The sequence below is a fragment of the Mesoplodon bidens genome, assembly GCF_964165515.1.
Source record: "Mesoplodon bidens genome assembly, chromosome: X".
In the NCBI taxonomy this organism is placed as follows: domain Eukaryota; kingdom Metazoa; phylum Chordata; class Mammalia; order Artiodactyla; family Ziphiidae; genus Mesoplodon; species Mesoplodon bidens.
The window spans coordinates 28562636-28588018 of NC_138163.1; the positions used below are offsets into that span (position 1 = coordinate 28562636).

General features: G+C 45.8%; 1 protein-coding gene across 3 annotated transcripts; it reads right to left on the reverse strand.

The window, feature by feature from the left end:
- Nucleotides 1-15280: 15280 nt before the first annotated feature.
- Nucleotides 15281-24971, reverse strand: RAB33A (RAB33A, member RAS oncogene family; the record flags this gene model as incomplete). 3 transcript variants are annotated; one of them, XM_081221851.1, is made up of 2 exons in its annotated part: nucleotides 15281-15844; nucleotides 24714-24971. In XM_081221851.1, the coding sequence occupies 2 exons, from the start codon at nucleotides 24969-24971 to the stop codon at nucleotides 15395-15397; spliced, it is 708 nt and encodes a 235-aa protein (XP_081077977.1). In that variant the 3' UTR covers nucleotides 15281-15394. The 3 variants fall into 3 exon arrangements, with proteins under 3 accessions (XP_081077977.1, XP_081077976.1, XP_081077978.1); XM_081221850.1 differs by having other exon boundaries at nucleotides 15281-15850; XM_081221852.1 differs by having other exon boundaries at nucleotides 15677-15850; nucleotides 24697-24971.
- Nucleotides 24972-25383: the final 412 nt, after the last annotated feature.

The window sequence follows — 25383 nt, forward strand, 5'->3', positions numbered from 1 at the left end:
GTGTTGGAAGATAGACAATAGAAAATAAGAAAAGTGTATAGTATGTTAGATGATGATCAATATTCTTGAGAAAAATTAAGTACGGAAGGAGGATAGTGAGTACAGATTGGTAGTTGGGAGGTTGCAGTTTTAAATTTGGTGATCCGAATAGGCCTCCATGACAGGATGACAACTGAGTTAAAGACCTGGAGATAAGGAAGTGAGCCACTTGGATATCTATCAGAAGAGCATTCCAAAGAGACAACAGCAAAGGCAAAAGCCCTGAAGGGGGAGTTAGAATCCTCATTCGTTGCTGATGGTAATGCAAAATGGTTCAGCCACTGTGAAAAACAGTTTGGTGGTTGCTCAAAAAGTTAAACAATTACCACATGACCCAGCAGTTCCACTCCAAGGTATGTATCCAAAAGCCTCGAAAGCAGGGACTCAGATACTTGTACATGCATGTTCATAGCACAGCACATGTTCACAACAGACAAAAGAGGGAAACAGGCTAAATGTCATAAACAGATGAAGGGATAAACTAGTATATTCATAAAATGCACTATTATCTAGGCATGAAAAGGAATGAAGTAATGATACATGCTACAATGTGGATGGACCTCAAAAACACGATGCTAAGTGAAAAAAAATCACAGGTCACATTGTATAATTACACTTATATGGAATATACAGAATAGGCAAATCTATAGAGACAGAAAGATTGGTGTTTGCCAGGGGTTATGGGGAGGAGGGTCCCTAATGGGGAGCGACTGCTTAATGGGTACAGGGTTTTCTTTTCAGGGTGACGACAGTGTTGAGGAACTAGACAGAAGATGGCTGCACAACATTGTGAATGTACTAAATGCAACTGAATTGTTCACTTTAGAATGGTTAATTCTATGGCATGTGAATCTTCTACAAAAGAAACCAAAAACAAAAAAAAACCTTAGCAAACTAGGAATATGAAGGAAACCTCCTTAACCTAAACCTAATAAAAATCTATAGCTAGCATAATGAGAGGAAGAAAAAGAAGGGCCCTGAAGTAGGATCATGCCTGGTTCAAGGAACAGCAACAAGACTGATGGGTCTGCAGTAGAGTTGGGGAGAAGGGGGGACAGTAGTAGGAGATGGAGCCTGAGAGGTAATGTGGACCATGTAGTATAGAGCCTTACAGGCAATTGTGAAGATTTGGCTATTACTCTGGGAGAAGAGGCCATTAGTGGATTTTGAACAAAGGAGTGTTGTTTTTATTTTTTAATTTTTATTTCTTATTGAAGTGTAGTTGATTTAGAATGTTTCAGGTGTACAGCAAAGTGATTCAGTTATACATACATATATATTATTTTCTAAGTTATTACAACATATTGAATATAGTTCCCTGTGCTATACAGTAAATCCTTGTTGTCCATTTTATATATAGTAGTGTGTATCTGTTAATCTCAAATTCCAAATTCACCCCTCCCCCCTTTCCCTTTTGGTAACCAGAAGTTTGTTTTCTATGTGAGTCTGATTCTGTTTTGTATTGTTTTGTAATTTAATTTAATTTTTTAAATTTTTATTTTATTTTTGGCTGTGTTGGGTCTTTGTTCGGTCTTCGCGCTTTGTGCAGGCTTTTTCTAGTGGCGAGCAGGGGCTACTCTTCATTGCGGCGTGTGGGCTTCTCACTGCGGTGGCTTCTCGTTGCGGAGCGTGGGCTCTAGGCACGCGGGCTTCAGTAGTTGTGGCACACGGGCTCTAGAGCACAGGCTCAGTAGTTGTGTTGCACGGGGCTTAGTTGCTCCGCGGCATGTGGCATCTTCTCGGACCAGGGCTCGAACCCGTGTCCCCTGCATTGGCAGGTGGATTCTTAACCACTGCACCACCAGGGAAGTCCTATTTCTGTTTTGTAAATAAGTTCATTTGTATCATTTTTTTAGATTCCACATATAAGTGATAGAGGATGATATTTGTCTTTCTCTGACTTACTTCTGTTAGTATGATAATCTCTAGGTCCATCCATGTTGCTTCTGATGGCATTATTTCATTCTTTTTTATGGCTGAGTAGTATCCCATTGTGTGTGTGTGTGTGTGTGTGTGTGTGTATCCCACATCTTCTTTATCCATTCATCTGTCAGTAAACATTTAGGTTGCTTCCATGTCTTGGCTATTGTAAATAGTGCTGCAATGAACATTGGGGTGCATGTATCTTTTTGAGTTAGAGTTTTCTCCAGATATATGCCCAGGAGTGGGATTGCTGGATCATATGGTAGCTCTATTTTTAGTTTTTTAAGGAATCTCCATACTGGCTGCACCAATTTACATTCGCACTAACAGTGTAGGAGGGTTCCCTTTTCTCCACACCCTCTCCAGATGAATACAGGAGTGTTTTATACCTCAGTGAAAAACAAAAATTGTTAAGTACAGTGAACAGGATCACTCTAGCTGCTGACTTGAGAATAAGATGCAGGGGACCAAGGGCAGAATCAGGGAGATCAGCTAGGAAGCTATTGTAATAATCCAGGTGGGAGATAACGGGTTTGGAGTAGGATGGTAAGAGTGTACGTTTATAAGTGGTTCAACTGGGGCTATATCGTGAAAGTTGAGCCAACAGAATTTGTTGGATGTGAGGTGTGAGAGAATAAGTGTTGTAGGGGACACCACAGTCATTAGCCTAAGCACCTGGGAAGATAATGTTGATATTAACTGAGGTGGAGAAGACTAAAAGAGCAGATTTGGGAGGGAAGATGAGGACTTTGATTTGGGACATGTTTGAATTTGAGATGCCTATTAGATATCCAAGTGGGGATGTCATGGACATTCTCATGTGTGAGCCTGGAGTTTAGGGGAGAGGTCCAGGCTGTCAACATTTAAATTTCTTTTTAAGTCACAAGGTGGTATGAGATCTCCGAGGGATAGAGTAGAGGTAGAGAACCGACAAGGTCCACAGATAAAGCCCTGGGGCATTCCAACAATAAGCGGTTAGAGAGGTGAGAAGGAATCAGCAGAGGAGACTGAGGCGTGGCTAGTGATGTGAGAAGAACACCAGGGAAGTGGCAGTATCCTTGACTTCAGATAGCCTATTTGTAAAATGTGGGTACTAACTTGTTCTGGAGTTCTTGGATTTTATTATTGTATTTTTGTTATACCTAAACATCACTTATAATTTGTTCTTAGAAGAAAGTGAATTCAGAATGTCACATCCACTCTCCCCAATAGCAGAAACAGTTTTTCCCCAATAGCAGAAACAGTTTTTATACATTGAGAGAATGAAATACCCCAATTATTCCTAGTCATGGTTAACTCTCTACATGTACTCTTGTAAAAGCAATACTCTTCCATTTCTGCAAAAGAAGGGATCTAGGTCTAGAGTTGTCCATAATTTGTAAATGATCTGCATAATAAAAGTGCCATGGTCAAATAAATTTAGGAAATGCTGGGTTACAGTTAAATAGATTCTTTATTGTGGGATTTTTCATGCTACATGTGGTTTATGGTTCTCTAAGAAAAAAATTAGCAGACATTTATTTATTTATTTATTTATTTTAAGTTTATTTATTTATTTTTTTAATTAGTTTCTGCTTTATAACAAAGTGAATCAGTCATACATATACATCTGTTCCCACATCCCTTCCCTCATGCATCTCCCTCCCTCCCACCCTCCCCATCCCACCCCTCCAGGCGGTCACAAAGCACCGAGCTGATCTCCCTGTGCTCTGCGGCTGCTTCCCACTATCTATCTACCTTACGTTTGGTAGTGTATACACGTCCATGCCTCTCTTTCGCCTTGTCACAGCCCACCCTTCCCCCTCCCCATATCCTCAAGTCCATTCTCAAGTAGGTCTGCGTCTTCATTCCCGTTTTGCCCCTAGGTTCTTCATGACATTTTTTTTTAAATTCCGTATATATGTGTTAGCATACGGTATTTGTCTTTCTCTTTCTGACTAACTTCACTCTGTATGACAGACTCTAGGTCTATCCACCTCATTACAAATAGCTCAGTTTCGTTTCTTTTTATGGCTGAGTAATATTCCATTGTATATATGTGCCACATCTTCTTTATGCATTCATCCGATGATGGACACTTAGGTTGTTTCCAGCTCCGGGCTATTGTGAATAGAGCTGCAATGAACATTTTGGTACATGTCTCTTTTTGAATTATGGTTTTCTCAGGGTATATGCCCAGTAGTGGGATTGCTGGGTCATATGGTAGTTCTATTTGTAGTTTTTTAAGGAACCTCCATACCGTTCTCCATAGTGGCTGTACCAATTCACATTCCCACCAGCAGTGCAAGAGTGTTCCCTTTTCTCCACACCCTCTGCAGCAGACATTTATTTGACTCTGGAATTTCACCCCCAATACTTAATAACTTCTAAACATTAATCTCCATAAGATACAGTATAGAGAATGCTGACCTAGAATAATCATTCGATTTTCTGAACTGGGAAATAAAAAATAGTTGGGTGAGAGTGTTGACTAAGATGAACTTCTAGACATTTCATTCACGTTCATGAATCATTTGTAAGATGGAGTATGAAACTGGAGGCTAGCAATATCCATTTTCATAGTTTTGGAAATTATATCAGGAGAAACTTGTGTGCTCATGATTGTGGTTGTAAAGTATAAGAAATACATAACTGGAAGAGACCAGTAATTTGTGTTGGAGTATATGGTCACTTTACATTGTTTCAAACTCAGGAGGCTTCAGACTCTTACTGAAATTATGTCTAACTTCTCTCTGTAACTCATGCTTATCAAATCTACACATTTGCCTACTTTTCTTGAAACTATTACTATTTTCAGCCAATTTTTAATCTGTTAAGGACTTTCTTACTCTGTAAAGTTTACTTCCTGCTTAAACAGCTTCAAGAGATTTTCCTTGATACTAAGATTACGAGCTTCGATCCCAAACTGCACAGTAAAGCCTCCCTGTACCTTAAAGGGGCAGTTCAGTGGGGTGGCTAAGAGCCCAGGGCCTGCAGCAGACTACCTAGGTTGGAGTTCCTGCCCTGCCAGCAACTAGGTATTTTACTCTGGGCTCTGGGCTTCAGTTTCCTCATTTGTGAAATGCAAATAACAGCACCTACTCATAGGGTTGAGGGAATTAAACGAGTTAATACATGTATATAGCACTTAGAACAGTGACTGGCACCCAGGAGTGTAAGTCATCTGTGTTACTATTATTGTTAGTCTATTACTAAACTTCCTGATTTTATTTCTACCTTCATTTTATTCAGATAGAATGACCCTAATCTCCCCCCTATTTTTCTTTCTTTTTTTTAACATCTTTATTGGAGTATAATTGCTTTACAATGGTGTGTTAGTTTCTGCTTTATAACAAAGTGAATCAGCTATACATATACATATATCCCCATATCTCCTCCCTCTTGCATCTCCCTCCCATCCTCCGTATCCCACCCCTCTAGGTGGTCACAAAGCACTGAGCTGATCTCCTTGTGCTAAGCAGCTGCTTCCCACTAGCTATCTATTTTACCTTTGGTAGTGTATATATGTCCATGCCACGCTCTCACTTCCTCCCAGCTTACCCTTCCCCCTCCCCATGTCCTCAAGTCCATTCTCTACATCTGCGTTTTTATTCCTGTCCTGCCCCTAGGTTCATCAGAACCATTTTTTTTTTAGATTCCATATATATGTGTTAGCATATGGTATTTGTTTTCCTCTTTCTGACTTACTTCACTCTGTAATGACAGACTCTAGGTCCATCCACCTCACTACAAATACCTCAATTTCGTTCCTTTTATGGCTGAGTAATATTCCATTGTATATATGTACCACATCTTCTTTATCCAGTCGTCTGTCGATGGGCATTTAGGTTGCTTCCATGTCCTGGTATGGTAAATAGAGCTGCAATGAACATTGTGATACATGATTCTTTTTGAATTATGGTTTTCTCAGGGTATATGCCCAATAGTGGGATTGCTGGGTCATATGGTAGTTTTATTTCTAGTTCTTCAAGGACCCTCCATACTGTTCTCCATAGTGGCTGTATCAATTTACATTCCCACCAGCCTCCTCCCTATTTTTCATTCCCACCTTCCAACACCACTTTCACAATCATTTCTGTTAACTTTCTTTTCCTAACCCAGTATATCTTTCTTGAGAATCACTGTTGAAGCACAGAGTACTAAAGGTAAGGCATACCATTAGCTTTTGGTGTCTCAAGCTCACTAGACTTCTATTTTTAGGGAACGTGTATGAACGCTCCTAGGTTCGTTTGAGTCATAACTGTCTTTTATAAATAGTATTAGGGTATTTCTCCTAAATTACACTGCCTTGTACTTGATCACACAATGGTTCACCTCATACTCATATTCATACACCTCGATTCTCTGATTTTGAGATCCTTCCATAGCCTCACTCCTGTCACTTTGGTATTCGACCACGTGGAAAATCTTGTTGTCGCCAAGCAACTTGGAGAGGCTACTGTGCCCCTCTTCTACTGTTTTTAATCCTTCACACTGAAAAATATCTATTTATTGATACCACTGGGATGTATGGTGGTATGAAGGGAATTCAGGCTTGAAATACGACAGTCCTAAGTTTAAATCCTGGGTTTGAACCTAGCCAGCTGTGTAGCCTCGGGTGAATTACCTAAGCTTGTCACGCCTCAGGCTCCTCATCAGTGAAAAGTGTATATATATATATATATATATATATATATATATATATATATATATATGTAATTTGGCACTGGCCTGACAAAAAGTAGGCGCTTGATAAATGCCATTGCTTACCCTAGTACTACTAACATTAGTGTCATTCCTGCTGCTGCTCCTGCTGTGATTGCTTTCACTGCTGTTACTTACTACTATTGCTACCGCTGGAAGGAGACCCTGGGAACTACACATCAGTGGAATATTCTCATTGACAGCTTTAGAGGCAATCCATCAGCACTGTGGTTATCTGTAACTTTGGCTTGTAGTTCAGATGTCCTGCAGTACATTCCTCCAGACTGCAGGGTGGATGACATCACAATGCTTCAATTACACGTGGTATAATTGTCTAATGTCGGAAATGAGGGTAGTTCTGGCTTTTCCTGTCAAGACAATGAAAAGACACCGCCTTGTTAAAAATGAGTACAGAATCCAATCTGCTTTGGGGGAAAACATTCCTTTTGTGCTGAGAGAATCCCATCTTTACAGGAAAATTTTTAATGATTATTACCAGGAATTCATTTCCAGGAATCTCAGCTTATCTAATACCAGTAATTTGATGAAAAAGTATAATTGTAAATACCAGCAGTAAAGTGGCCTTTCCTTTAGTAGGACTTTGAAATGATTAAAAAGTACCTGCTTTTCTCAGAAGTTAGGGATATTTTCATTCAGCCTGGGAATTGCTCCATCTGTTTGCCCCTTATCTCCTTTCCTATCCTCCATTTTCTCCAGTATATCTACCTGAATAATTATAACATAGAACAGAAGGAACGTTTGAAGTTGTACAAGTTTCTCTTTCTTGATAAAATGTTGAGAACAGAATGGGGTATTTCTATCTAGCAAATCTTCAGAGCCTCAAAGCATAAGAATCCTTGGGTAAATCAATAAATATCTCAAGCTTAGAAAATTAGGCTATTTAACCAGTTGTCTATTTACTGATTGACTCAAATGTCCTAAAGACCACAATTTGAAGTGATTTTAAAAGTTGATTAAGGGACTTCCCTGGTGGCACAGTGGTTAAGAATCCGCCTGCCAGTGCAGGAGACACGGGTTCGAGCTGTGGTCCGGGAAGATCCCACATGCCCGCAGAGCAACTAAGCCTGTGCACCACAGCTACTGAGCCTGCACTCTAGAGCCCGTGAGCCACAACTACTGAGCCCGGGTGCCATAACTAGTGAAGCCTGCACGCCTAGAGCCTATGCTCCACAACAAGAGAAGCCACCGCAATGAGAAGCCCACGCACTGTAATGGGAAGTGTAGCCCCCGCTCACCACAACTAGAGGAAGCCCACGTGCAGCAACGAAGACCCAACGCAGCCAAAAATGAATTAATTATTTATTTTAAAAACTTGATTTAGTTATCTCAGTAACTTTCAAGTGGCTTTGTGGTCAAATTACCTCAGTTCTGAATAATTTAAGAGAAGAATTTATTCAATACTGCTTTATTTTTAAAACTGAATGATCTGGAAAAACCTGAATAGTCTTCCATTTTTGTTTCTTCCTAATGCCCTTTATATTAGGGGAATTGAATAAAGTATAATATACAAATGTTTACCCGTACACTACATTTCACATGCTATCTTATTTAAATCTTCAAAAAATCCTGTAAAGATGTTTTTCAATCCCATTTTACAGAGGAACAAACAGGTTACTTATTCTGAAAATAAAATGGTATCAGGAAGTACTGACTCGGAAGCACCATCCTCCCTGCCCCAGCTTTGGTCAAATCTGAGCATCTTCTCTAATGGAAGATCTGCACAATTTCAAAGCAGACTTCTGATCTGCAGACAGGGAAGCAACTCTTATCCAAAGGCCTAAAACGTCATTATCTTCATAGCTGGCTTAAAATGCGTACGGCCATCGAAAAAAAGCTAGTGCACAATCACACTATTCTCGGTGTTGTCCATATGAATGTAGAACTGGAAAGGTTCATGAAGGTCATTTTTTCCCATCTCTCAAATGGTGCAAGAAGCTCTTCTAAAGTATCTCTTTTTTAAAGTTCCAACTGTTAGAGCCAGCCCATTCCTAGCCTTTCCATACCCCTGCCCTGCCCTCTCTTCCTAGGAGGACAGTTCGATCCTCAGGTACCTACTCAGCCCCTACACCCAGGTTCTGGACCTACCCCTGGGCTAAGAGTGATTTCACCAGATCAAGCCCTGGCATCTAGGATCATCTCCCAACTAATCTACTACTTAGTCCTGAATGCAGCAGGAGCAGAGCCATTAGTCCCAGGCCCAGGAGCACAGCTTCCTTCCAGGCTTGAAAGAAATAGAGATAAGAGAAGTTAGCATTGTGGTTCTGGCTCTGCAGTTAGACCTGGGTTAGCCCCTGCTCTGACCCTGGGCAGCAGTGTGAGTCTGGGCAAGTTGCTTTGATCATTCTGTGCCTCAGAGTTTACTGTGAAGATCAAGCATGGTAGTCCATGTTAAGCACATAACAGAGTACTTAGCAGTGCAGAGTAAACAATAAAGATTAGCTGCCATTAATAATTGTCATTATTTGAGTTGGAGGTATAGAGATTGAAAATTAGGCTAGATCTGATATCATCCTTCCCATGGAGTGATCCCCCTGGAAGGATAGGCAGGACCACTATACCTGTGTAATTCCCCTTTATCTGAAGCATCGGGGTTTCTACCTGGAATTGGTGAGTAAGAATCAGATAAGCCAGGTTTCCTATCCGAGCTTTTACCTGACGCTTCCTCCAATACTTTAAGATTAAACGCGATAAAGCAGAAACTAACACACCATTGTAAAGCAATTATACTCCAATAAAGATGTTAAAAAATGTTAAACGCAGCGGGTCACAATCCTTACTTTATTACTGGAGAAGAGACTAAGGACCAACCACAGAGCTCAGGTCATGAAGTCCATTTCTGTCTATTTCAACTGTGTCATGGCTTAGGGGACTCTCCCTGTGACCCCAGGGGTCTCTCTTAAGGCTCCCAGGGTTACTTCCCTTGGATAGATTCAAAATCTATCTTCCTGGACAGGTGAGGTGCTTCTCAATGTCTCCCCTCCCTCTCTGCTGCCAGGCTTATAGTTCTCACCAGGGGTCACAGATTTCCCTTAAGAGAGTTAAGCCCCAGTGATTTAGTGAAGGTAGCTTACTTATAAGAGTAACCATTAACATGAGATCCACCCTCTTAACACATTTTAAGTGTTCTTGACACAAAAACGTGGAGCACAAAGAAACTTTTGGAGGTGATGGATATGGTTATTACCTTGACTGTGATGATGATTTCACGGGGTGTGTGCATACGTCCAAGCTCATCAAATTGTATAAAGTCAATATGTTGTTTTTATATGTCAATTACACTTCAATATTTTTTTAAAATTATTTATTTATTTGGCCGTGTTGGGTCTTCGTTGCTGCGCACAGGCTTTCTCTAGTTGCAGAGAGCAGGCTTCGTTGCAGTGTGCGGGCTTCTCATTGCGGTGCCTTCTCGTTGCAGAGCATGGGTTCTAGGCGCACGGGCTTCAGTAGTTGTGGCTCGCGGGCTCTAGAGCGCAGGCTCAGCAGTTGTGGCACATGGGCTTAGTTGCTCCGCAGCATGTAGGATCTTCCCAGACCAGGGCTCGAACCCGTGTTCCCTGCATTGGCAGACGGATTCTTAACCACTGCGCCACCAGGGAAGTCCACTTCAATATTTTTTAATTAGTAACCTTTCTAGTTCCCAGTGTCTTAAGTACCCAAACTGGGACCAGGATTAGCTCCTTCTGTATGGGCTTCCTTGCCAGGACATGGTCAGCACCCATTAAAAAAACTACCGGTATACATATACATATATCCCCATATCTCTTCCCTCTTGCGTCTCCCTCCCTCCCACCCTCCCTATCCCCCACTCCAGGTGGTCACAAAGCACTGAGCTGATCTCCCTGTGCTATGCGGCTGCTTCCATGACTCACTTTGTTATAAAGCAGAAACCAACACACCACTGTAAAGCAATTATACTCCAATAAAGATGTTTAAAAAATAAAAAGAAAAAACTACCGGTAAACACTTTCCAGCCTTCACTAATTTTACCAGCAGAGGGCGCACAACAGACATGCAATTTCTATTGAATTATCAACCTTGCGTCCAGAGTGGTCCTCATAGTGCAGAGCTGTTTATGCTCCGAATTAGTTCTTCATTGGCCTCTCATGGTTAAGAGGCTCTTGCCTACTAGTTTCAGACGCACAGCCCAAGGACGTTTGGTATGACTGGAACAGTTTCATTTATCCTAGGTAAGGATCCACCTCACCAGGCTGGATTCCATGTTAACTAGACCACTAATTTTGAAGGCGTGGTTCAGGAAAGGTAGTTGCAGATCTTAGGGTTTATCAGGAAGCCTGGCGATGGGGGGGGAGGGAAAGACCTGGAGACACATCAGAATCAACTATGGATATTAAAAAAAATAAATTCCTGGGCCTTGCCCCCAGATCTAGTAGATCAGAATGTCCAGGCTGGTGCCCCAGGAATCTATACTTTAACACTGTGCCAACGGATTTCATTCAGTCAGATGTGAACCAGCGTTTGGGAACTGCTAATCTAGGGCAATCTCTGGCGTTCCTATCTCAGTCTTGCTGCTGCAGCTCCAGCCCTTAGGGACATGGACAGTCATGGAGTCAGAACTAGGTGTGAAACCAGTGGGGCCTAGGCCAGCCCTTCCAGAGGGAGCAAGGCCCCTCCCAGTGAGGGGATGAGGGATGGTGGGTGGAGGGAGGCCTCTATAAGTTAAGGCAGCAACTCTGTCCCCTCAGATGCTATAAGAGAATAATCACTGACCCCTCTCTGCATCTGCCGCTCAAAGTTGCAGGAGAAGCTAAGCCTTGCTTTCCAGGGAGCTCTCAGCACGTCTCCAAGCCCTCCATCCCCGCCCCGCATGCACACAGGGTGGGCTGCACTCAGCTACACTTGGGGGGTGGGCTTCTCCAGCTATTCCGGCCTGGGTCTCCCTCCCCAGCACTGCTCCAGGTGGCGGTGCTCAGAGAAGCATTTGGTCTTGGTCTCTCTGACTGAAGGACCCTGCTGAAACAGTTCTCAGCCACACTGAACTCAGCCAGAGCCAGTCCTCAGGCTGAATCGGGGTCCTGAGCAAATGTTCCGATATTGGGGTGAGGGTGGTGCTGGGGGTCCCAGTGACAGGATCCTACAGCCCCCAAAGGCTGAGCTGCGGAGTCTGGCTGGCTGTGTGGTTCCTAGCTATTGTCCAAGCCAAGGACATCTCAGGGACTCCTTTGGCCCGGAGCTGACACTTCTTCTGTCAGCCAATTGGATTTCCTGGAGGATGTGGTCAGGGGTGTCCCATTCAGGGAGGAATGTCCCCGTCTGGCCTCCCGGATATTGAGTGGCCTCTTGGTCAAGCCTCCATAGGTCAGGGGGACTGGCTGGAGCAAACCCACAGTCCCTGCAAGGGGAGAAATCCTGGAGCTTGGAACCAGCTGGAAAGACAGTATAATATCATAGAAAGAGCCTAGACTTGAAGTAGGACAAATTTCCCTTCACCAGTTACTACCTTGGACAGGTCAGCACCCATATTCATATCGGTAAAATGGAAGGTATTATCCCTACCTCACAGGGTTGAAGGAAGATTAAATGAGCTAGTGAAAAAATATAAAGTGTTTTAGTACAGGGTCTGGTATCCACTAGGCATTGAAATGTTCGTAGTTATTTCTCCAGGTCCTGTCTCTGTTGAAGCACAGTTGAAGACTCAAGGGTACAGGTCTGGAAAGTGAAGGGGAGCTGTAGAGGGGAGATACTGGCCATCATGCATCGTTCCAGAGCTTTACTGAGGCTGAATGAGGAGCCTGTGTCTCTTGAAGCCCCCCGCTCCTCACCACCCTCACAGCAACAAGGGTGTCACCGTTTTCTGGCCTCCTGAGTCCCCTTCCTCTGGGTGCACTCTGGGAACAGCCCATTCCCAGGTCCTCTTGCTCAGTCTGTGGGAGGCCTGGGCACCACCATGCCACCCTGCTGCTGCCAGCAGGAAGTTCTGGGGCTGGGAGACTGGATGGAGCCCAGAGCTTCTCAGGATTCCTGGGGCCACAGTGGGGAACCCCCTGACTTCTTGGCTGTCCCCAGGTGCCTGAGCGAGAGCAATGTCATCCTACAGGAAGGGACGGGATTGGGCAGGTGAGCTGCAGAAGATACAGGCAGGTAGGATTGGTGAGTGCCTGCTTTTGGCAGCAAAACTACCAGAGCCTTGGCGGTACCAATTATCAAAAGGTAATTGTCTGGGGGCAGTTTTCAAGCCTGGATTTTAAGGTGGGGAGCAGCCAGCATGGAAGGGACATCCCTGGGGCCCACACTCAGGAGGCACCCGGGAAGGCTGCCTATTCCTCTCAGAGGAGCTAAGAAAACTGGAGGCTTTTTCCCCTTGCCGATCAGTAAACCTGCTGAATCTTCCCAAAGGTTACTGAATCTAGATGATGCTAAGCCCTTCCACTGGCTTCCCACTGCACTTAAATAAACCGACATTCTCCTCCCTGCTTGCTCAGCCCCACCAGCCCCCTTTCTGTTCCTCAAATGCACCAACCTTACCCCTGCCTCAGGGCCTTGGTATCTGCTGTTTCCTCTGCTTGGGGTTCTTTTCCCTCACAGCTGGTTGCTTTCTTTCATTTAGGTTTCAGCTCAGATGTTCTCTCTTCAAAGATGCCTCTTGTGACCACTGTATCTAATATGTTGCCCTCCCCTCACCTCCCGCACTTTCTGTCCATTTACCCCATTTTATGGCCCTTGGAGTCCTTATCACTCTCTCAGATGATCTCATTTATATATCTCATTTCTTGTTTAGTGTCTGTCTCCTTTATGAGAGTAGGATTTTATTTTGTTTACCTATGTATCCCCGGGGCCTAGAACAGTGGCACACAGTAGGTGCTCAGTAAACGTTTGTTGAATGCCTGAAAGGTGTCAGAGGCAATCCTGGTCAGAGGACTTGGAATGTTGTCATCTTGACCCTGTTAAAGCAGAAACGGGTGTGACCAAGACGGGCCGGGACCCAGACTAAAATGCATCCATTAGTATGGACAAGTGTCCCCGCAGCCACTGAGAGGTGGCCCGGCCCTGCAGCCAGGTCACGAGAGCCAAAAGATGCCACAACAGTAGTCCGTATCCTGGGCAAGAAGTCGGCATCTGAAGTTTGAGACAAGGTCCTGGGGTATTCCATCGGGGAGAAGCACAGCGACAGGGGCTTCAGCGGGCAGTTCACCAACAGACAACAGGACCCCAGCCCCTCGGGTGAGAGTCGGGGGCAGGACGTTGGGTGGGACAACCGGTCAGAAAACACAGCCTTAACTGGGGGTACTAGGAAGACTCCAAAAACCAGGATCCAGGCAGAAACAAAGTGATGAGAACCAGACTGGCGGCTGGGCCGAGGCTGAGACCAGGCGGGAGTGGGGTTGGGTGGGGAAGTAGTCAGTGAGGGACACAGGAGCAGACAGGCTGTTTGGGTGGGAAGCACATCTGTTACCCTTTACTGTCAGGGGCAGGGCCAGAGCTGCGTGTGCCTATCAGAGGACAGTGCTCAGGGGCTATCTGTCTGGGACCCCCTCCCCTCCTCTTGGGCTTCCAACAAGAGGGCTGCCTTTAGGAGCACCCCCAAGCAAAGAAATCTACGTGGGGCTGTTGTACAATAGATACACCTTCAGAGCCACTTTTAGTTTCTTTAACCATTGGACAAGGAGCTTTCACATCCATAGGACCAGATGTACAAGAAATACCTACAGGACTTCTGCTGGAGAGCCACCAGAAGTTCCCACTGGCTCAAAAAGCAATAAACTGTCCTGCCTGGGGCGTGGGCTGCTCAGCTGTCAGTGGGCCAGACTCCTAGCTGTCCTCCTGCCCAAGCCCCAGGGTCATTCCTGCCTCCCTACTTTTGCCTACTCCCCTCCTCTTTACCAATCCAAATATTACACTTTATTCAACAACCAAAATAAGTTCAATGATTTTTTTGGTGACTCCTCCCTGATGTTGAGTATATGATGCTCTCAAGTTCCATAGCACAGTCTTGCACTTGGTAATATTATTGTCTAATTTTTGTTCCCAAGTAGTTTCAGTGTGTACATTGTTCTCACAACTAAATCAGAGGGTCTTGGAACGTAGGGGATGAATCCTCCTGTTACATTTCTTCCAGCAAAGATCTGGGGACATCATAGACCTATGTTAGCTTGAACCCTGCCCTCTTCAAGAAAGGGCAGGGGGAAAGAAATACTTTTGGTATCAGGGGCTGCTTGGTGAAAAGTGGGGAAGCAGGAGCTAACGGCGTTGGAAGGAACTGGGCCTGTTGGGCAACCTATATTTTTATTTTTAAATTTTGGGAAATAAGAAGAGAGCAGCCTACTCTCGACATCCAAGGAACCTAGGAAATAATGATGAGTCAATGTCTCCTTTCAAAACTTCTCTATCCCTCTGCCTGCACTGACTCCCTAGAACCACATACCTGTCCTGTATTCCACCCCCTCCGGGTGTTTCTGCCCACTGATGACATCATGTGAGAGAATGAATTAGTCCTGAAGAAGTGACTCAAAGGATGAGCATTTCAGGCAGCGTAGAAGGCTGGTAGGGAGTGTGCCTTTCTAGCAGGGCGAGCTGCCTCTTCTACTCATCACAATCAGAAATGTCTTCTTGGAGGAAAGCAAGACATGAAGGCATATGATAATCTATACAAATTTTATTTTAATATCAATTTGTATGGAAACAAGCAGGTGTCAGTGTTACACAGGCATGGAAAAAAGGGAAAGAAAAAAACCTCCAGTGATAACTGCTTTTGTATTTACACCGTTTGGTTTCAACAGGGACAGGAAGTTTTACTGTTAGCTTCCTGTGGGAACTCCAGTTTCTGCACCTTCCCCTGCTGCCTCTCAGCATCACGATAGAGCAGGGATTTCTGAGCCTTCAGTCGGCAAGCCAGGCACATGAAAATTGACTCCACGTTCTGGCTCTCTTTGGGGTCCTTGGCCGATGTCTCAAATAAGAGCATGTTGTGGGCATCGGCAAATTTCAGGGCTAAGTTGGAGGGCACCTGGATCTGTTCCCTCAAGTCACACTTGTTGCCCACAAGCACTTTCGGGACTAGTGGAGGCACGGCATGCCCATTGCATTCTTGGATCCACATTTTGAGGTTGGTGAAGGATGTCATCTTGGTGACGTCATAGACAAAGACCACGGCATGCACATTGCGGTAGTAATGCTCGACCATGCTTTTTCGGAAGCGTTCCTGACCGGCGGTGTCCCACACCTGAACCTGGAAGATACAAAGACCCGTATTTGGAGTCAGAAAGTGAAACATGAACAGATAGGAGAAAACATGGTTCTGTGGCATTATAAAAGTGAGGTGACAAGCCCTGACACAGGAAGTGGTTCTTCGACAAATTGGCAGAATGGACTTATCAACATATAGAGAGAAGTTTCTTTCAGGGTTTATTAAGTCTTTCTTAAGGTTTTTAGTTGAAAAACTGGAATGTAAATTGGTCAACTTTCCTGGAGGGCAATTTGGCAGTATTATCAAAAACCTTAAAAATGTACAAAACTCTTAGAGCCTAGAATCCCACTTCCGGAAATCTATACAAAAGAAATAGCAGATAACGTAAATAAGTACTTGGGATATAATATACAGCATGATGACCATAGTTACCACTGCTGTATAATATATATGAAAGTTGTTAAGAGAATAAATCGTAAGAATTCTCATCACAAGGAAAAACTTTTTCTTCTTTTGGCTTTTTCTTTTTATTGTATCTGTATGAGATGATGCGTGCTCACTAAACTTACTGTGGTAATTATTTCACAATATACGTAACTCAAACCATTATGCTGCACACCTTAACCTTATACAGTGATGTACGTCAATTATATCTCAATAAAACGGGGGGAGAGCAAAAAAAAGAAAAGAAAGAGATATGTGGTCAAAATTCTGCACAAAGATCTTAATCACTTAAAAAAAAACAATAGGAAACAACCTAAATATTCACTAGGAGAGGAGCAGCTAAAATGTATGTATTGGGTTGGCCAAAATTTTCATTTGGGGTTTTCCATATGATGTTATGAAAAACCTGAATGAACTTTTTGGCCAACCCAATATATATCTATACAATGGGCTATTATGCAGCCGTTAAAATAACCTTTTCATAGAATAAATGGTGTAGAAAATGCTCATAAAATGTAAGTGAAAAAAGTAGGAAACAAAATTTTTCATATGCTATGGTCCCAATTTTTTTAAAAAAAATTAAACATAGACAAATGCATAGGAAAGACTGGAAGTGTATAGGCCAGGACATTAATGGTTATTTATGAACAGTGGAACTTAGGTGATATTTAGTTTCTTCTTTTTTTATGTTTTCCAAATTTTCTACTGCATGCATACATCACTTTGTGTTTTTTTTTTGTTTGTTTGTTTGGTTTGGGGTTTTTTTTTCATGACTTTTTAAAGAAAACAAAGTTAGTGTTAAAATCTCACCGTGTGGCTCAATTGATTTTAAGTTCACTTCTTTGTTATGTAAAAGGTAATTTAGCTCACTGGATTTTTCTTCTGCATCTCAGCTTTTGGGATCACGCCAATCAGTAACATATGTAAAGATACAACTCCCAGGGGATACTCTGGAGTCTAAACACATTCAGCCCAATCTATTTCCCGTTATACATCCAAAGTCTTGAACAAGAGAAATCATGCTGAGAACGACAGTCCCAAGGCCTTATACAATTCTCAGTTATGAAAGAAAATGTGATTATGGTCACTAATTGACTACTGTGGTTCTTAAAACGAAGTATAGCCTTTATTTGGAGTTAGCAGTCAGTAAGTATAATCTAGTAAATATAATTAAATCTCTTTGCTGAATGAAGATCTTACAGGGCCCCAGAGTCATCATTGTGAACATCAGTTTTCATTGTCCAGGCTTCCCTTCATCTCCTCAATGGAGATGGCCTCCATATTCCTTTGGCACGACATTCGAATTCATCTCCTTCTTCTATTTAGATTTCCATGTCTCTTGGTCAGACTCTCCTCTCCTCACTCCTGGATTACAGCAAAGTCTTTTGGATTCTAGACGTCTCCACTCCAGTGCCTCTTGCATACCACTTTCAAACTAGCCTTCCTAAATCCCTGCTTGTATCAGCATGTCATCCTCCTCTTCAGCCAATTCCGATAGCCCTCTACTGCATGTGGCATCAAAATGGAAACATTTGTCTGCCCTAATCGGACCCCACCCAAGCTGGTTTCCAACTACTCAGCTGCACCTGCTTCATTCTCTCTGTCCCTTTGGTCCTTCTAGTCTACCTTCCCCTACAGAAGTGGTTGCCCCCTCATTGCTCTATCCACATCTCACCCATTCTTCCAGGTTCGGCTCACACTGTACCTTCTTCCTAAAACCTTCTCCAACTTTTCTTCAATTCTCTTTCCTTAGGCATTCCTATCGCACTTTGAGTCTGCACCACACCATTTAGAATATATTTATTTGTTCTCTAGTCGTTTCATCAGTGTTCTTGGCATCCCTCCAGCTAGACTGTAAGCAGTCTTTTTCTGCATCAGATCACTCGTCATCATGCTTGTCAATAATCGTCGTCGTGATCAAAAAGCAGTACTGGCCTGAGCCAGCAAAACTACTGTCTGGCATCCTAGGTATCTGCCACGGTGATTTCAGAGACAACATTTGACTTTGGTTACCCAGAAAAACATAAGTCCTCAAAGGCTGATTTGCTTCGGCAAGCAGAGACGGAAGAGATTTTCATTTCTTCCACCTCTCTGGTGCTCTGAGCAGGAAGAAAGAGGAGAGCAGGCCAGGAAAGGAACGGAGGTCAGTGGGAAGAGGGCAGGTATCCTGCGAGAATATCATTACCACTTGGCTCCCACCCCCACCCTCCGGTAGTCGGAACTCTTGCCTCTGAGTAAGGCTGAATGCCTACCAGCCCTCAGGCATGTGGCAGATGCTTTAACACCATGAGCTCAGGACTCTAAAAATACCTGCCACTAGCAGGAACGTGGGTGGGAGTGTATGAGGTGTTTGGGGCTGAGTAGTTTGGCTGTTTGGCTTTTCTATGGCTTCAGAATTATGCACGCCACCCAAGCTGCCAGAACTGCAGGGAGGGCCCTCTCTGCTGGAGACCTCCTTTGCCTTTCCAGTGCCTGGGGAGCCTTGAAGCTTTTATTAGGAGGCTCAGAATTTCAACAACTGCTCACATTCCAGTTCTTTAGAAACCCCACCCCAGGTTCTTTGCACCTCTGTCTGTGGTGGGAGGGGAGCCAGGAAGCAGGCTGTTCACAGCAGAGAATCAAAAGAGCCAATGCTGTGGCCTCAAGAGCCATCAGAAAGGGACAGCACGGCAGTCAGGATCGCTGGAACACGACCGACCTCATTTTGTTTCTGGGTTTAGTGTCCCTGTCCTTCTCCGCATCCTCATAAACCCCTGGCCTCTGTCGGACAATGAGAGCATCTCCTCTCCCTTTGGCAGCTGGCGGTCCCTCACCCAGTCCTCCCTTCCTGTGGGCACTGCATCTGACGCCTGCCCCTTAGCCACACACATGCCCCCAGGACCCTCTTTTCTCTCCAAGGGCCAGTGGGGTATAGTGGAGTCAAACCAACTAGGGTGCAAATCTCAACCCAATCATGTCCCACTAGTTAGGTGTCCTCAGTCAAGTTACTTTATCTTCAGTGTCCTCCTCTGGAAACTAAGGATAAACACAGCAATCTGGTAGGGATGCTGTGAGGATTAGCATTCCTTGTGAGTACAGGACACAGTGCCTAATACACTCCCCCTTCGTCCCTGGCCTGAAACCGCCACCATCAAGTCTGGCCTGACAGCTAATTGGGCTGGCGCTGTTGGAAACGCAGCAGTAGATGTGGAATTGGGAAAGCCGGGTTCTAGCCCCTCAGCTTTCTAGCTGAGTCAATGACCAGCCAAATGAAATAACATGCGAGGAAGAGCTTTTGCACAGTATAAAGTGCTCTGCAAATATTAGCTGTTGCCATTGTCTCAGAGGGCCCATGAGCCCTGTCCTGGTAGCACTGCTCCTTGGATCTGTTGGTGCTCATCCTGGAAAGCGCAGAAAGCTTGGCTTCTTTTTTTGGCTGCGCCACACAGCATATGGGATCCTACTGCCCTGACAAGGGATTGAACCTGTGTCCCCTGCATTGGAAGCACGGAGTCTCAACCACTGGCCCGCCAGGGAAGTCCAAGCTTGGCTTCTTGATGATGAGATAGAGCCAAGGCAAACGCAGTCAGTGGGGAGGGGGAAGAGAGAGGAAGGCCAGCAACATGCCATGGGTGGCTGGGGGCAGGCCCAAAGTGACAGGGGCTCTGGAGAGTCAAGGGGCACAGGGTGGGGAGCTGCCAAAGATAAATCTAGCCTTGTAAACCATTTTCCTGGGGCTACTGCTGCCTGAGCAAGCTTCGGCAAGTCCCTCACCCCTGCACGTGCTCTTAGCTGACATGGGTATTTCTTATCCCTAGGGAACATATCTGGCATCTTTCTACAGATGAGGCATGAATGTCCTTTTGTTGGAGGCTGGTGGGGGGTGTGGGGTAGAAGTGGGAAAAGAGAGAAACTACATCTGTAACCTTTGGAGGATGCCCGAGTGGATGACAGGAAAAGTTTAAGATAACTCTTCAGCTAGCTGGCTGTCCCATCTGCATCTAAGATACACCACGTTCACACACCAGGCTGACACAGAGAACAGCAAAGGAGGACAACAAAGAGAAACTCACCCACAGCAAGAGAGGCAGCAATGGAGACAGAGAAACAACAGAACGGCTGGATAATTTACCATTCAGCTAACTGGCAGAAGATGGAAGCTCAGAAGCCCTAAGGAAGACATGACGTCATTCTGACTGCGGGCAGCTTCCAAGGGAACGCTTAGCTCAGCCACTCGGTAATGTAACACACGAAGGTGTTTTTCCAAGTGATCGGCAGAGGAAGAGAAATCCACAATCCTGAGCAGCACCTGCCCACAGCCTCGGCTGTCCTGCAGCGAGCGTGCCTGGTCTGGAGTGATGGGGCAGAGGGTTGCCCAGGCTATAGGAGGAGCCCAACTGGACAGCAGGGGGTGCTTGCATGAAAATTTACAAGGAATGGCTCAAAAGTTAGAACTGAGCCTCCCCTCTACTACCTGCCCACCCCCAAACACACGCCCCAGTTGGCATCTTCCAATGCTTTTAGACTGAGACAGGCGCAATATGATTTAGCTAAACCTGTAAGGTGAGAGACACATAATGGTCATTAAGGGAAGCTCCACCCTGCCTTTGGGGACTGGGGGAGGCCTCCATCCTTCCTAGGCTGGTGTCAGGGAGGACTGTCAGCTTTCCCATATGATGTGTCACCATGTCCCTGTCACAGGTAACTTTGTGGGTTGGATGGACGATGAGGCTGGCCCAGAGTGGGGATTTACATGCTCTTCTAAGCCAGGCAGCATGGTGTATGGAAAGAGCACCGAAAAGGGAATTAGGAGACCTGAGTTGTAGGCCGGGCCCTGGGTGATCTTGAGCAAGTCACGTTCCCTCTCTGAGCCTCAGTTTCCTCTCTGTAAAACAAGGAAGTCGGATTAGAGATGCTCTAAGGTCTCTTCCATCTCTGAACATCCTCTGATTCTCATACCCAAGATGAGACAGTCAAGGTGCAAAAAGTAAAACCCAGGTACTCGGCTCTATGTCTGGGGTGCAGCTGAAGGTGACATCTTGAAGGCTCCTGGGTTCTGGGGCTGAAACCCTGAGCCCCTGGCCTAGAAGAGACCATAAGGCTGGTTGCCCGGCATGCCACCTCCCCCTGAGCACAATGCCCCCCCCCCCAGCCAGATACTGCCCCGCTAGAGGAGAGAGCAGTAGGAAAGAGCATGAGCTCGGAATCTAGGTTGAAATCCTGGCCCTGTCACGGGGAAGGCAGGATAGTGAGATGGCAGAGTGCTTGGGCTCAAGAGTCAAATACTGAAGGTCAGATCCACGTGCCTTGGGGCAAATTATTTAATCTCTCTAACTTTGGACTCCTTAACTCTAAAACAAGAATGGTAATAATAGTCCTAATTTCATAGGGTTGCTGAGAAGACCAAATAAGATAGTGCATGGAAAGTGCCTAGCCTGTGCTCTTTGCTTCTTCAATAAATAGAACTTGTTGTTGTTATTATGATTATTGCCTACTCCTTGCAGGCTTTTCTTGATGTTCTTGTGAACCAGAAAATGCTAGATTATAAATCTTGTGAGGGCATGGGGGACACATTGATTGGAGATACCAAATGGGGCTTCAAGGCCCTAGGGATGGCCCTGGTAATTAAGACAGTAGCCCCAAATATGCTAAATTAGTCGTCCCCCTGCAGGGGTTGACAGTATGCGCTACCCTGGGACACAGCGGGGCAGCCCAGGAGAGGCCACACCCTATTCTTAAACTGAGAGAAGGGCTTGCTGAGACCTCTCTGCCACTCTCCTGTGAGCACTGGCATTTTAGAGCCTGACAGCCTTCTGTTGCTGGCTGTGGTCTAGGGCCACCTCAGCCTGGGGACTTTTCTCCCTTCCCCAAAGGCAGTCACCTCCTAGCGTGACTTTGGTACCTGTTCCTTGAGAAACTTCAGGCCAGCCGGAGTATGGGGCAAAATCATCTCCTATGGAGCTCATTTGCTAGCTGCCATTCTCTGCCATCTCCCCAAGGACATGCTGGTCTCGCCTGCCGGCTTGGGCCCTGAGCTTGCAGCAGCTTTGCCAGAGGCAGGGTCCCCATCCCGCTGCTCCCACACCCCACCCTGAGCTCCTTCAGAATCTGCACTCAGAGGGCTCCTCCATGAGCAGTGTCACAAGATTTTGCCCTCTTGAAAATATCATCTTCCCAAAAAAGCCTGTGTTAAGCATTTATCTGCACGTGGTGCTGTGCTGGGCTCTGTTTCTAGTGAGTCACATTGTCACAGGCTCTGCCCTCTGGGAAAAAGTCCGGAATCTTTGGCAGAGACTGTAAAATCCAGTTTGATCAAGTACTGGATGTTAGAAGGGAAGGAATCTTTGCAAAATTTCCCCAAGGCCATTGGGTAGTGACCCTCTTCCACTCGTTTTCACCTCCCACTTTCTGGCTTCCTCCTCTCCTCTCCCCTTGTTCTCCTTCCCTAGACTCCCAAACGCTTCCGTTTTCCTCCATCTAAATTTCAAGGGGACTTATTTCCCCCTCTGTTAAATCCAGAGGACTCGTTGGCTCAATGTGACACGATTTTAAACAAGCGATAGCATTAAATTCAAAAGGTTTTGAGGGTTTAAGAGCACATCCATAAGTACATTTCTATTTGGGATTTTAAAAGGCATGTTTTAAAAATGCCAGAGTCTTACAATGTTACATTAAAAGAAGTCCTAGCCAAGCAGATATTGACCTACTTTGACTTTTGAAAGGAAATGTAGCAATTCCCTCCAAAATGCGAGGGGCAAAAAAGATCACTATTTCCAAACAGTGCCCTGTCTTCCTGATCCTGGGTCTCAGTTGTTTTCAAGAGCACTCCCTTACCAACACTGAGCTGCCCATATTCCTGACATCTAGTGCCTTGGCCTGGTCTCTGAAGCCATTTTAAAACACATTCATTTTAATAATGAAGGAGTCAGGAATCGTGTACAGTTTAGAGCATTTCATCATTCTCCTCAGTTACTCAGTCCTTCTCTCCACATCACTCAGAAGAGAGGCCCTGTGGTCACTGGGGCTGTTTACCCACCAGGGGGGGAGGGTTGCCTTCACCCGACAGTGTCCGACCATAGGCTCAAGAAAAGGCCGGCTGTGGGACTTCCCTGGTGGCACAGTGGTTTAGAGTTCGCCTGCCAATGCAGGGTACATGAGTTCGAGCCCTGGTCCAGGAGGATCCCACATGCCACAGAGCAACTAAGCCAAATGCGCCACGACTGCTGAGCCTGTGTTCTAGAGCCCACGAGCCACAACTACTGAGCCCGTGTGCCACAACTACTGAAGCCCACGCACCTAGAGCTGGTGCTCCACAACAAGAGAAGCCACCGCAATGAGAAGCCTGTGCACTGAAGGAAGAGTAGCCCCCACTCGCTGCAACTAGAGAAAAGCCCGCGTGCAGCAACGAAGACCCAGCACAGCCAAAAATTAATTAATTAATTAATTAAAAGACAAAAAGAATTAAGAAAAGGCCAGCTGTGGGTCTAAAGAAGTTGGTCTTGAGTGCCCAGTGCCTTCTGAGGTGGCTTTCCTGCCCATAACCTCTGACACATGAAGCTGCCCTTGCCATGTCCTCCCTCCCTCCATCCTCTACACATTGAAATATTACTGTCCTATCGAGTTTCTACCTTTTATGAACCAAAAGTGAGCACAAATGGTCAGACAAGAATACCTGTACTTAGCCTACTTGACAAACCAAAGAGAGGGGGCACCAAGACACTTCCCTTAGCCCTCAGATAAGTTGCTCTGCATTTTTACAAAGGCCTGCTGAAGACAATACCCACAGAATGAGTAATGGGCATTAGGTACCCAGACAAATAAAGAAGATACCACTTAAGGGGTACTTTCCAAAAGAACTAGTTTTATCTATTATGAAGTGTTGGCAGGTAACCCTGTCTCAATTTCTTTAAAAGGGCTCATGGCTTTGTGCCAGAAGCACCCCACACCACTCCCATTCCAAATCAGCCTTAAACTTAATTATAACTTGTAATTTAAAATAAAGCAGCTTTCATTCTCTATGGATTTCCATCTCCCCCCACCCCCGCAAGGCCTGGGGGCTTAGCTAAAGCAGGTTTTTGCAACCTATTGGCACCCACGAGGTAGAAGGGACCTCAAGATGTGTAAAGCGCTTTGGGATCCATCCCACAGACCAGGACGGAGATTCTTCATACCGCCCTCTGCCCACAGGTGCCGCTGCTCCCGGCTCAGGGTCAAGGATAGGATCAAACAGGCTTTTCATAGTGGGAGCTGTCAGGCAGGGGCAAAGGGCATGAATGCAGCCACTCCCGCCTGCCCTCAGAAAACGGGTGAGGTGGGTACTGGGCCACTGAGAGAGGCGAAGGGGATGAGGACGTGCCGAGGGTCTTGGGCTCAGCAAGCGGCGACACAGCCACGCGCTGGACATTTACAACCACTAGAGCAACGCCTCTGGCAAGGCCCCCTCCCAGATCCCTCCCTTCCCGGACCTGACCGTCTGGATCACCTTGATCTTCTCGCCCTCGATTTCCACGGTCTTCTCCCTGAAGTCCACGCCGATGGTGGCCTCAGTCTTGTCCGGGAAGGTCCCCCCGCAGAAGCGGAAGGTCAGGCAGGTCTTGCCCACGTTGGAGTCCCCAATCACGATGATTTTGAAGATTCGAATCTGCACGTACTGGTCCAGCGACGAGTCCAGCTCCAGGGATGCCAGGCCAGCGGCCGAGGTGGGCTGCAAGTTCCCATGGCCCAGGATGGGCTGCGCCATCTCCCCCGGACCGGACCCGGGCCCCAACCCCCCTCGAGGGCTCCACACAAAGAAAACGGCCACGTTAGTGCGCTCGAGGCGAGCGAGCTTTGTGCGTGTGTATATGTGTGTGTGTGTGAGAGTGTGCGTGTCTGTATCCGCGCGTGTGTGCGTGCGCCAGCAACGTGTGCGCGCGCGCGCGTGAAGGGGGTGCCTCTCACCCCAGGGCCCCCCCTCCTCCAGCGCACCCTACTAGCAGCTCTGAGACAGCGACACAAAAGCCAGGGAGGGGAGGAGAGATGGAGGAGAGTGGGCAAACGTTCTCCCTGCGCCTGTGCGCTGGGACGGGACGCTCGGGCGTGCGATCCTACCGCGCTCCGCAGGCTGCCGCGGCCGCCACCGCACCTTTGCTTAGACCCTCCTCTGCCTGGAC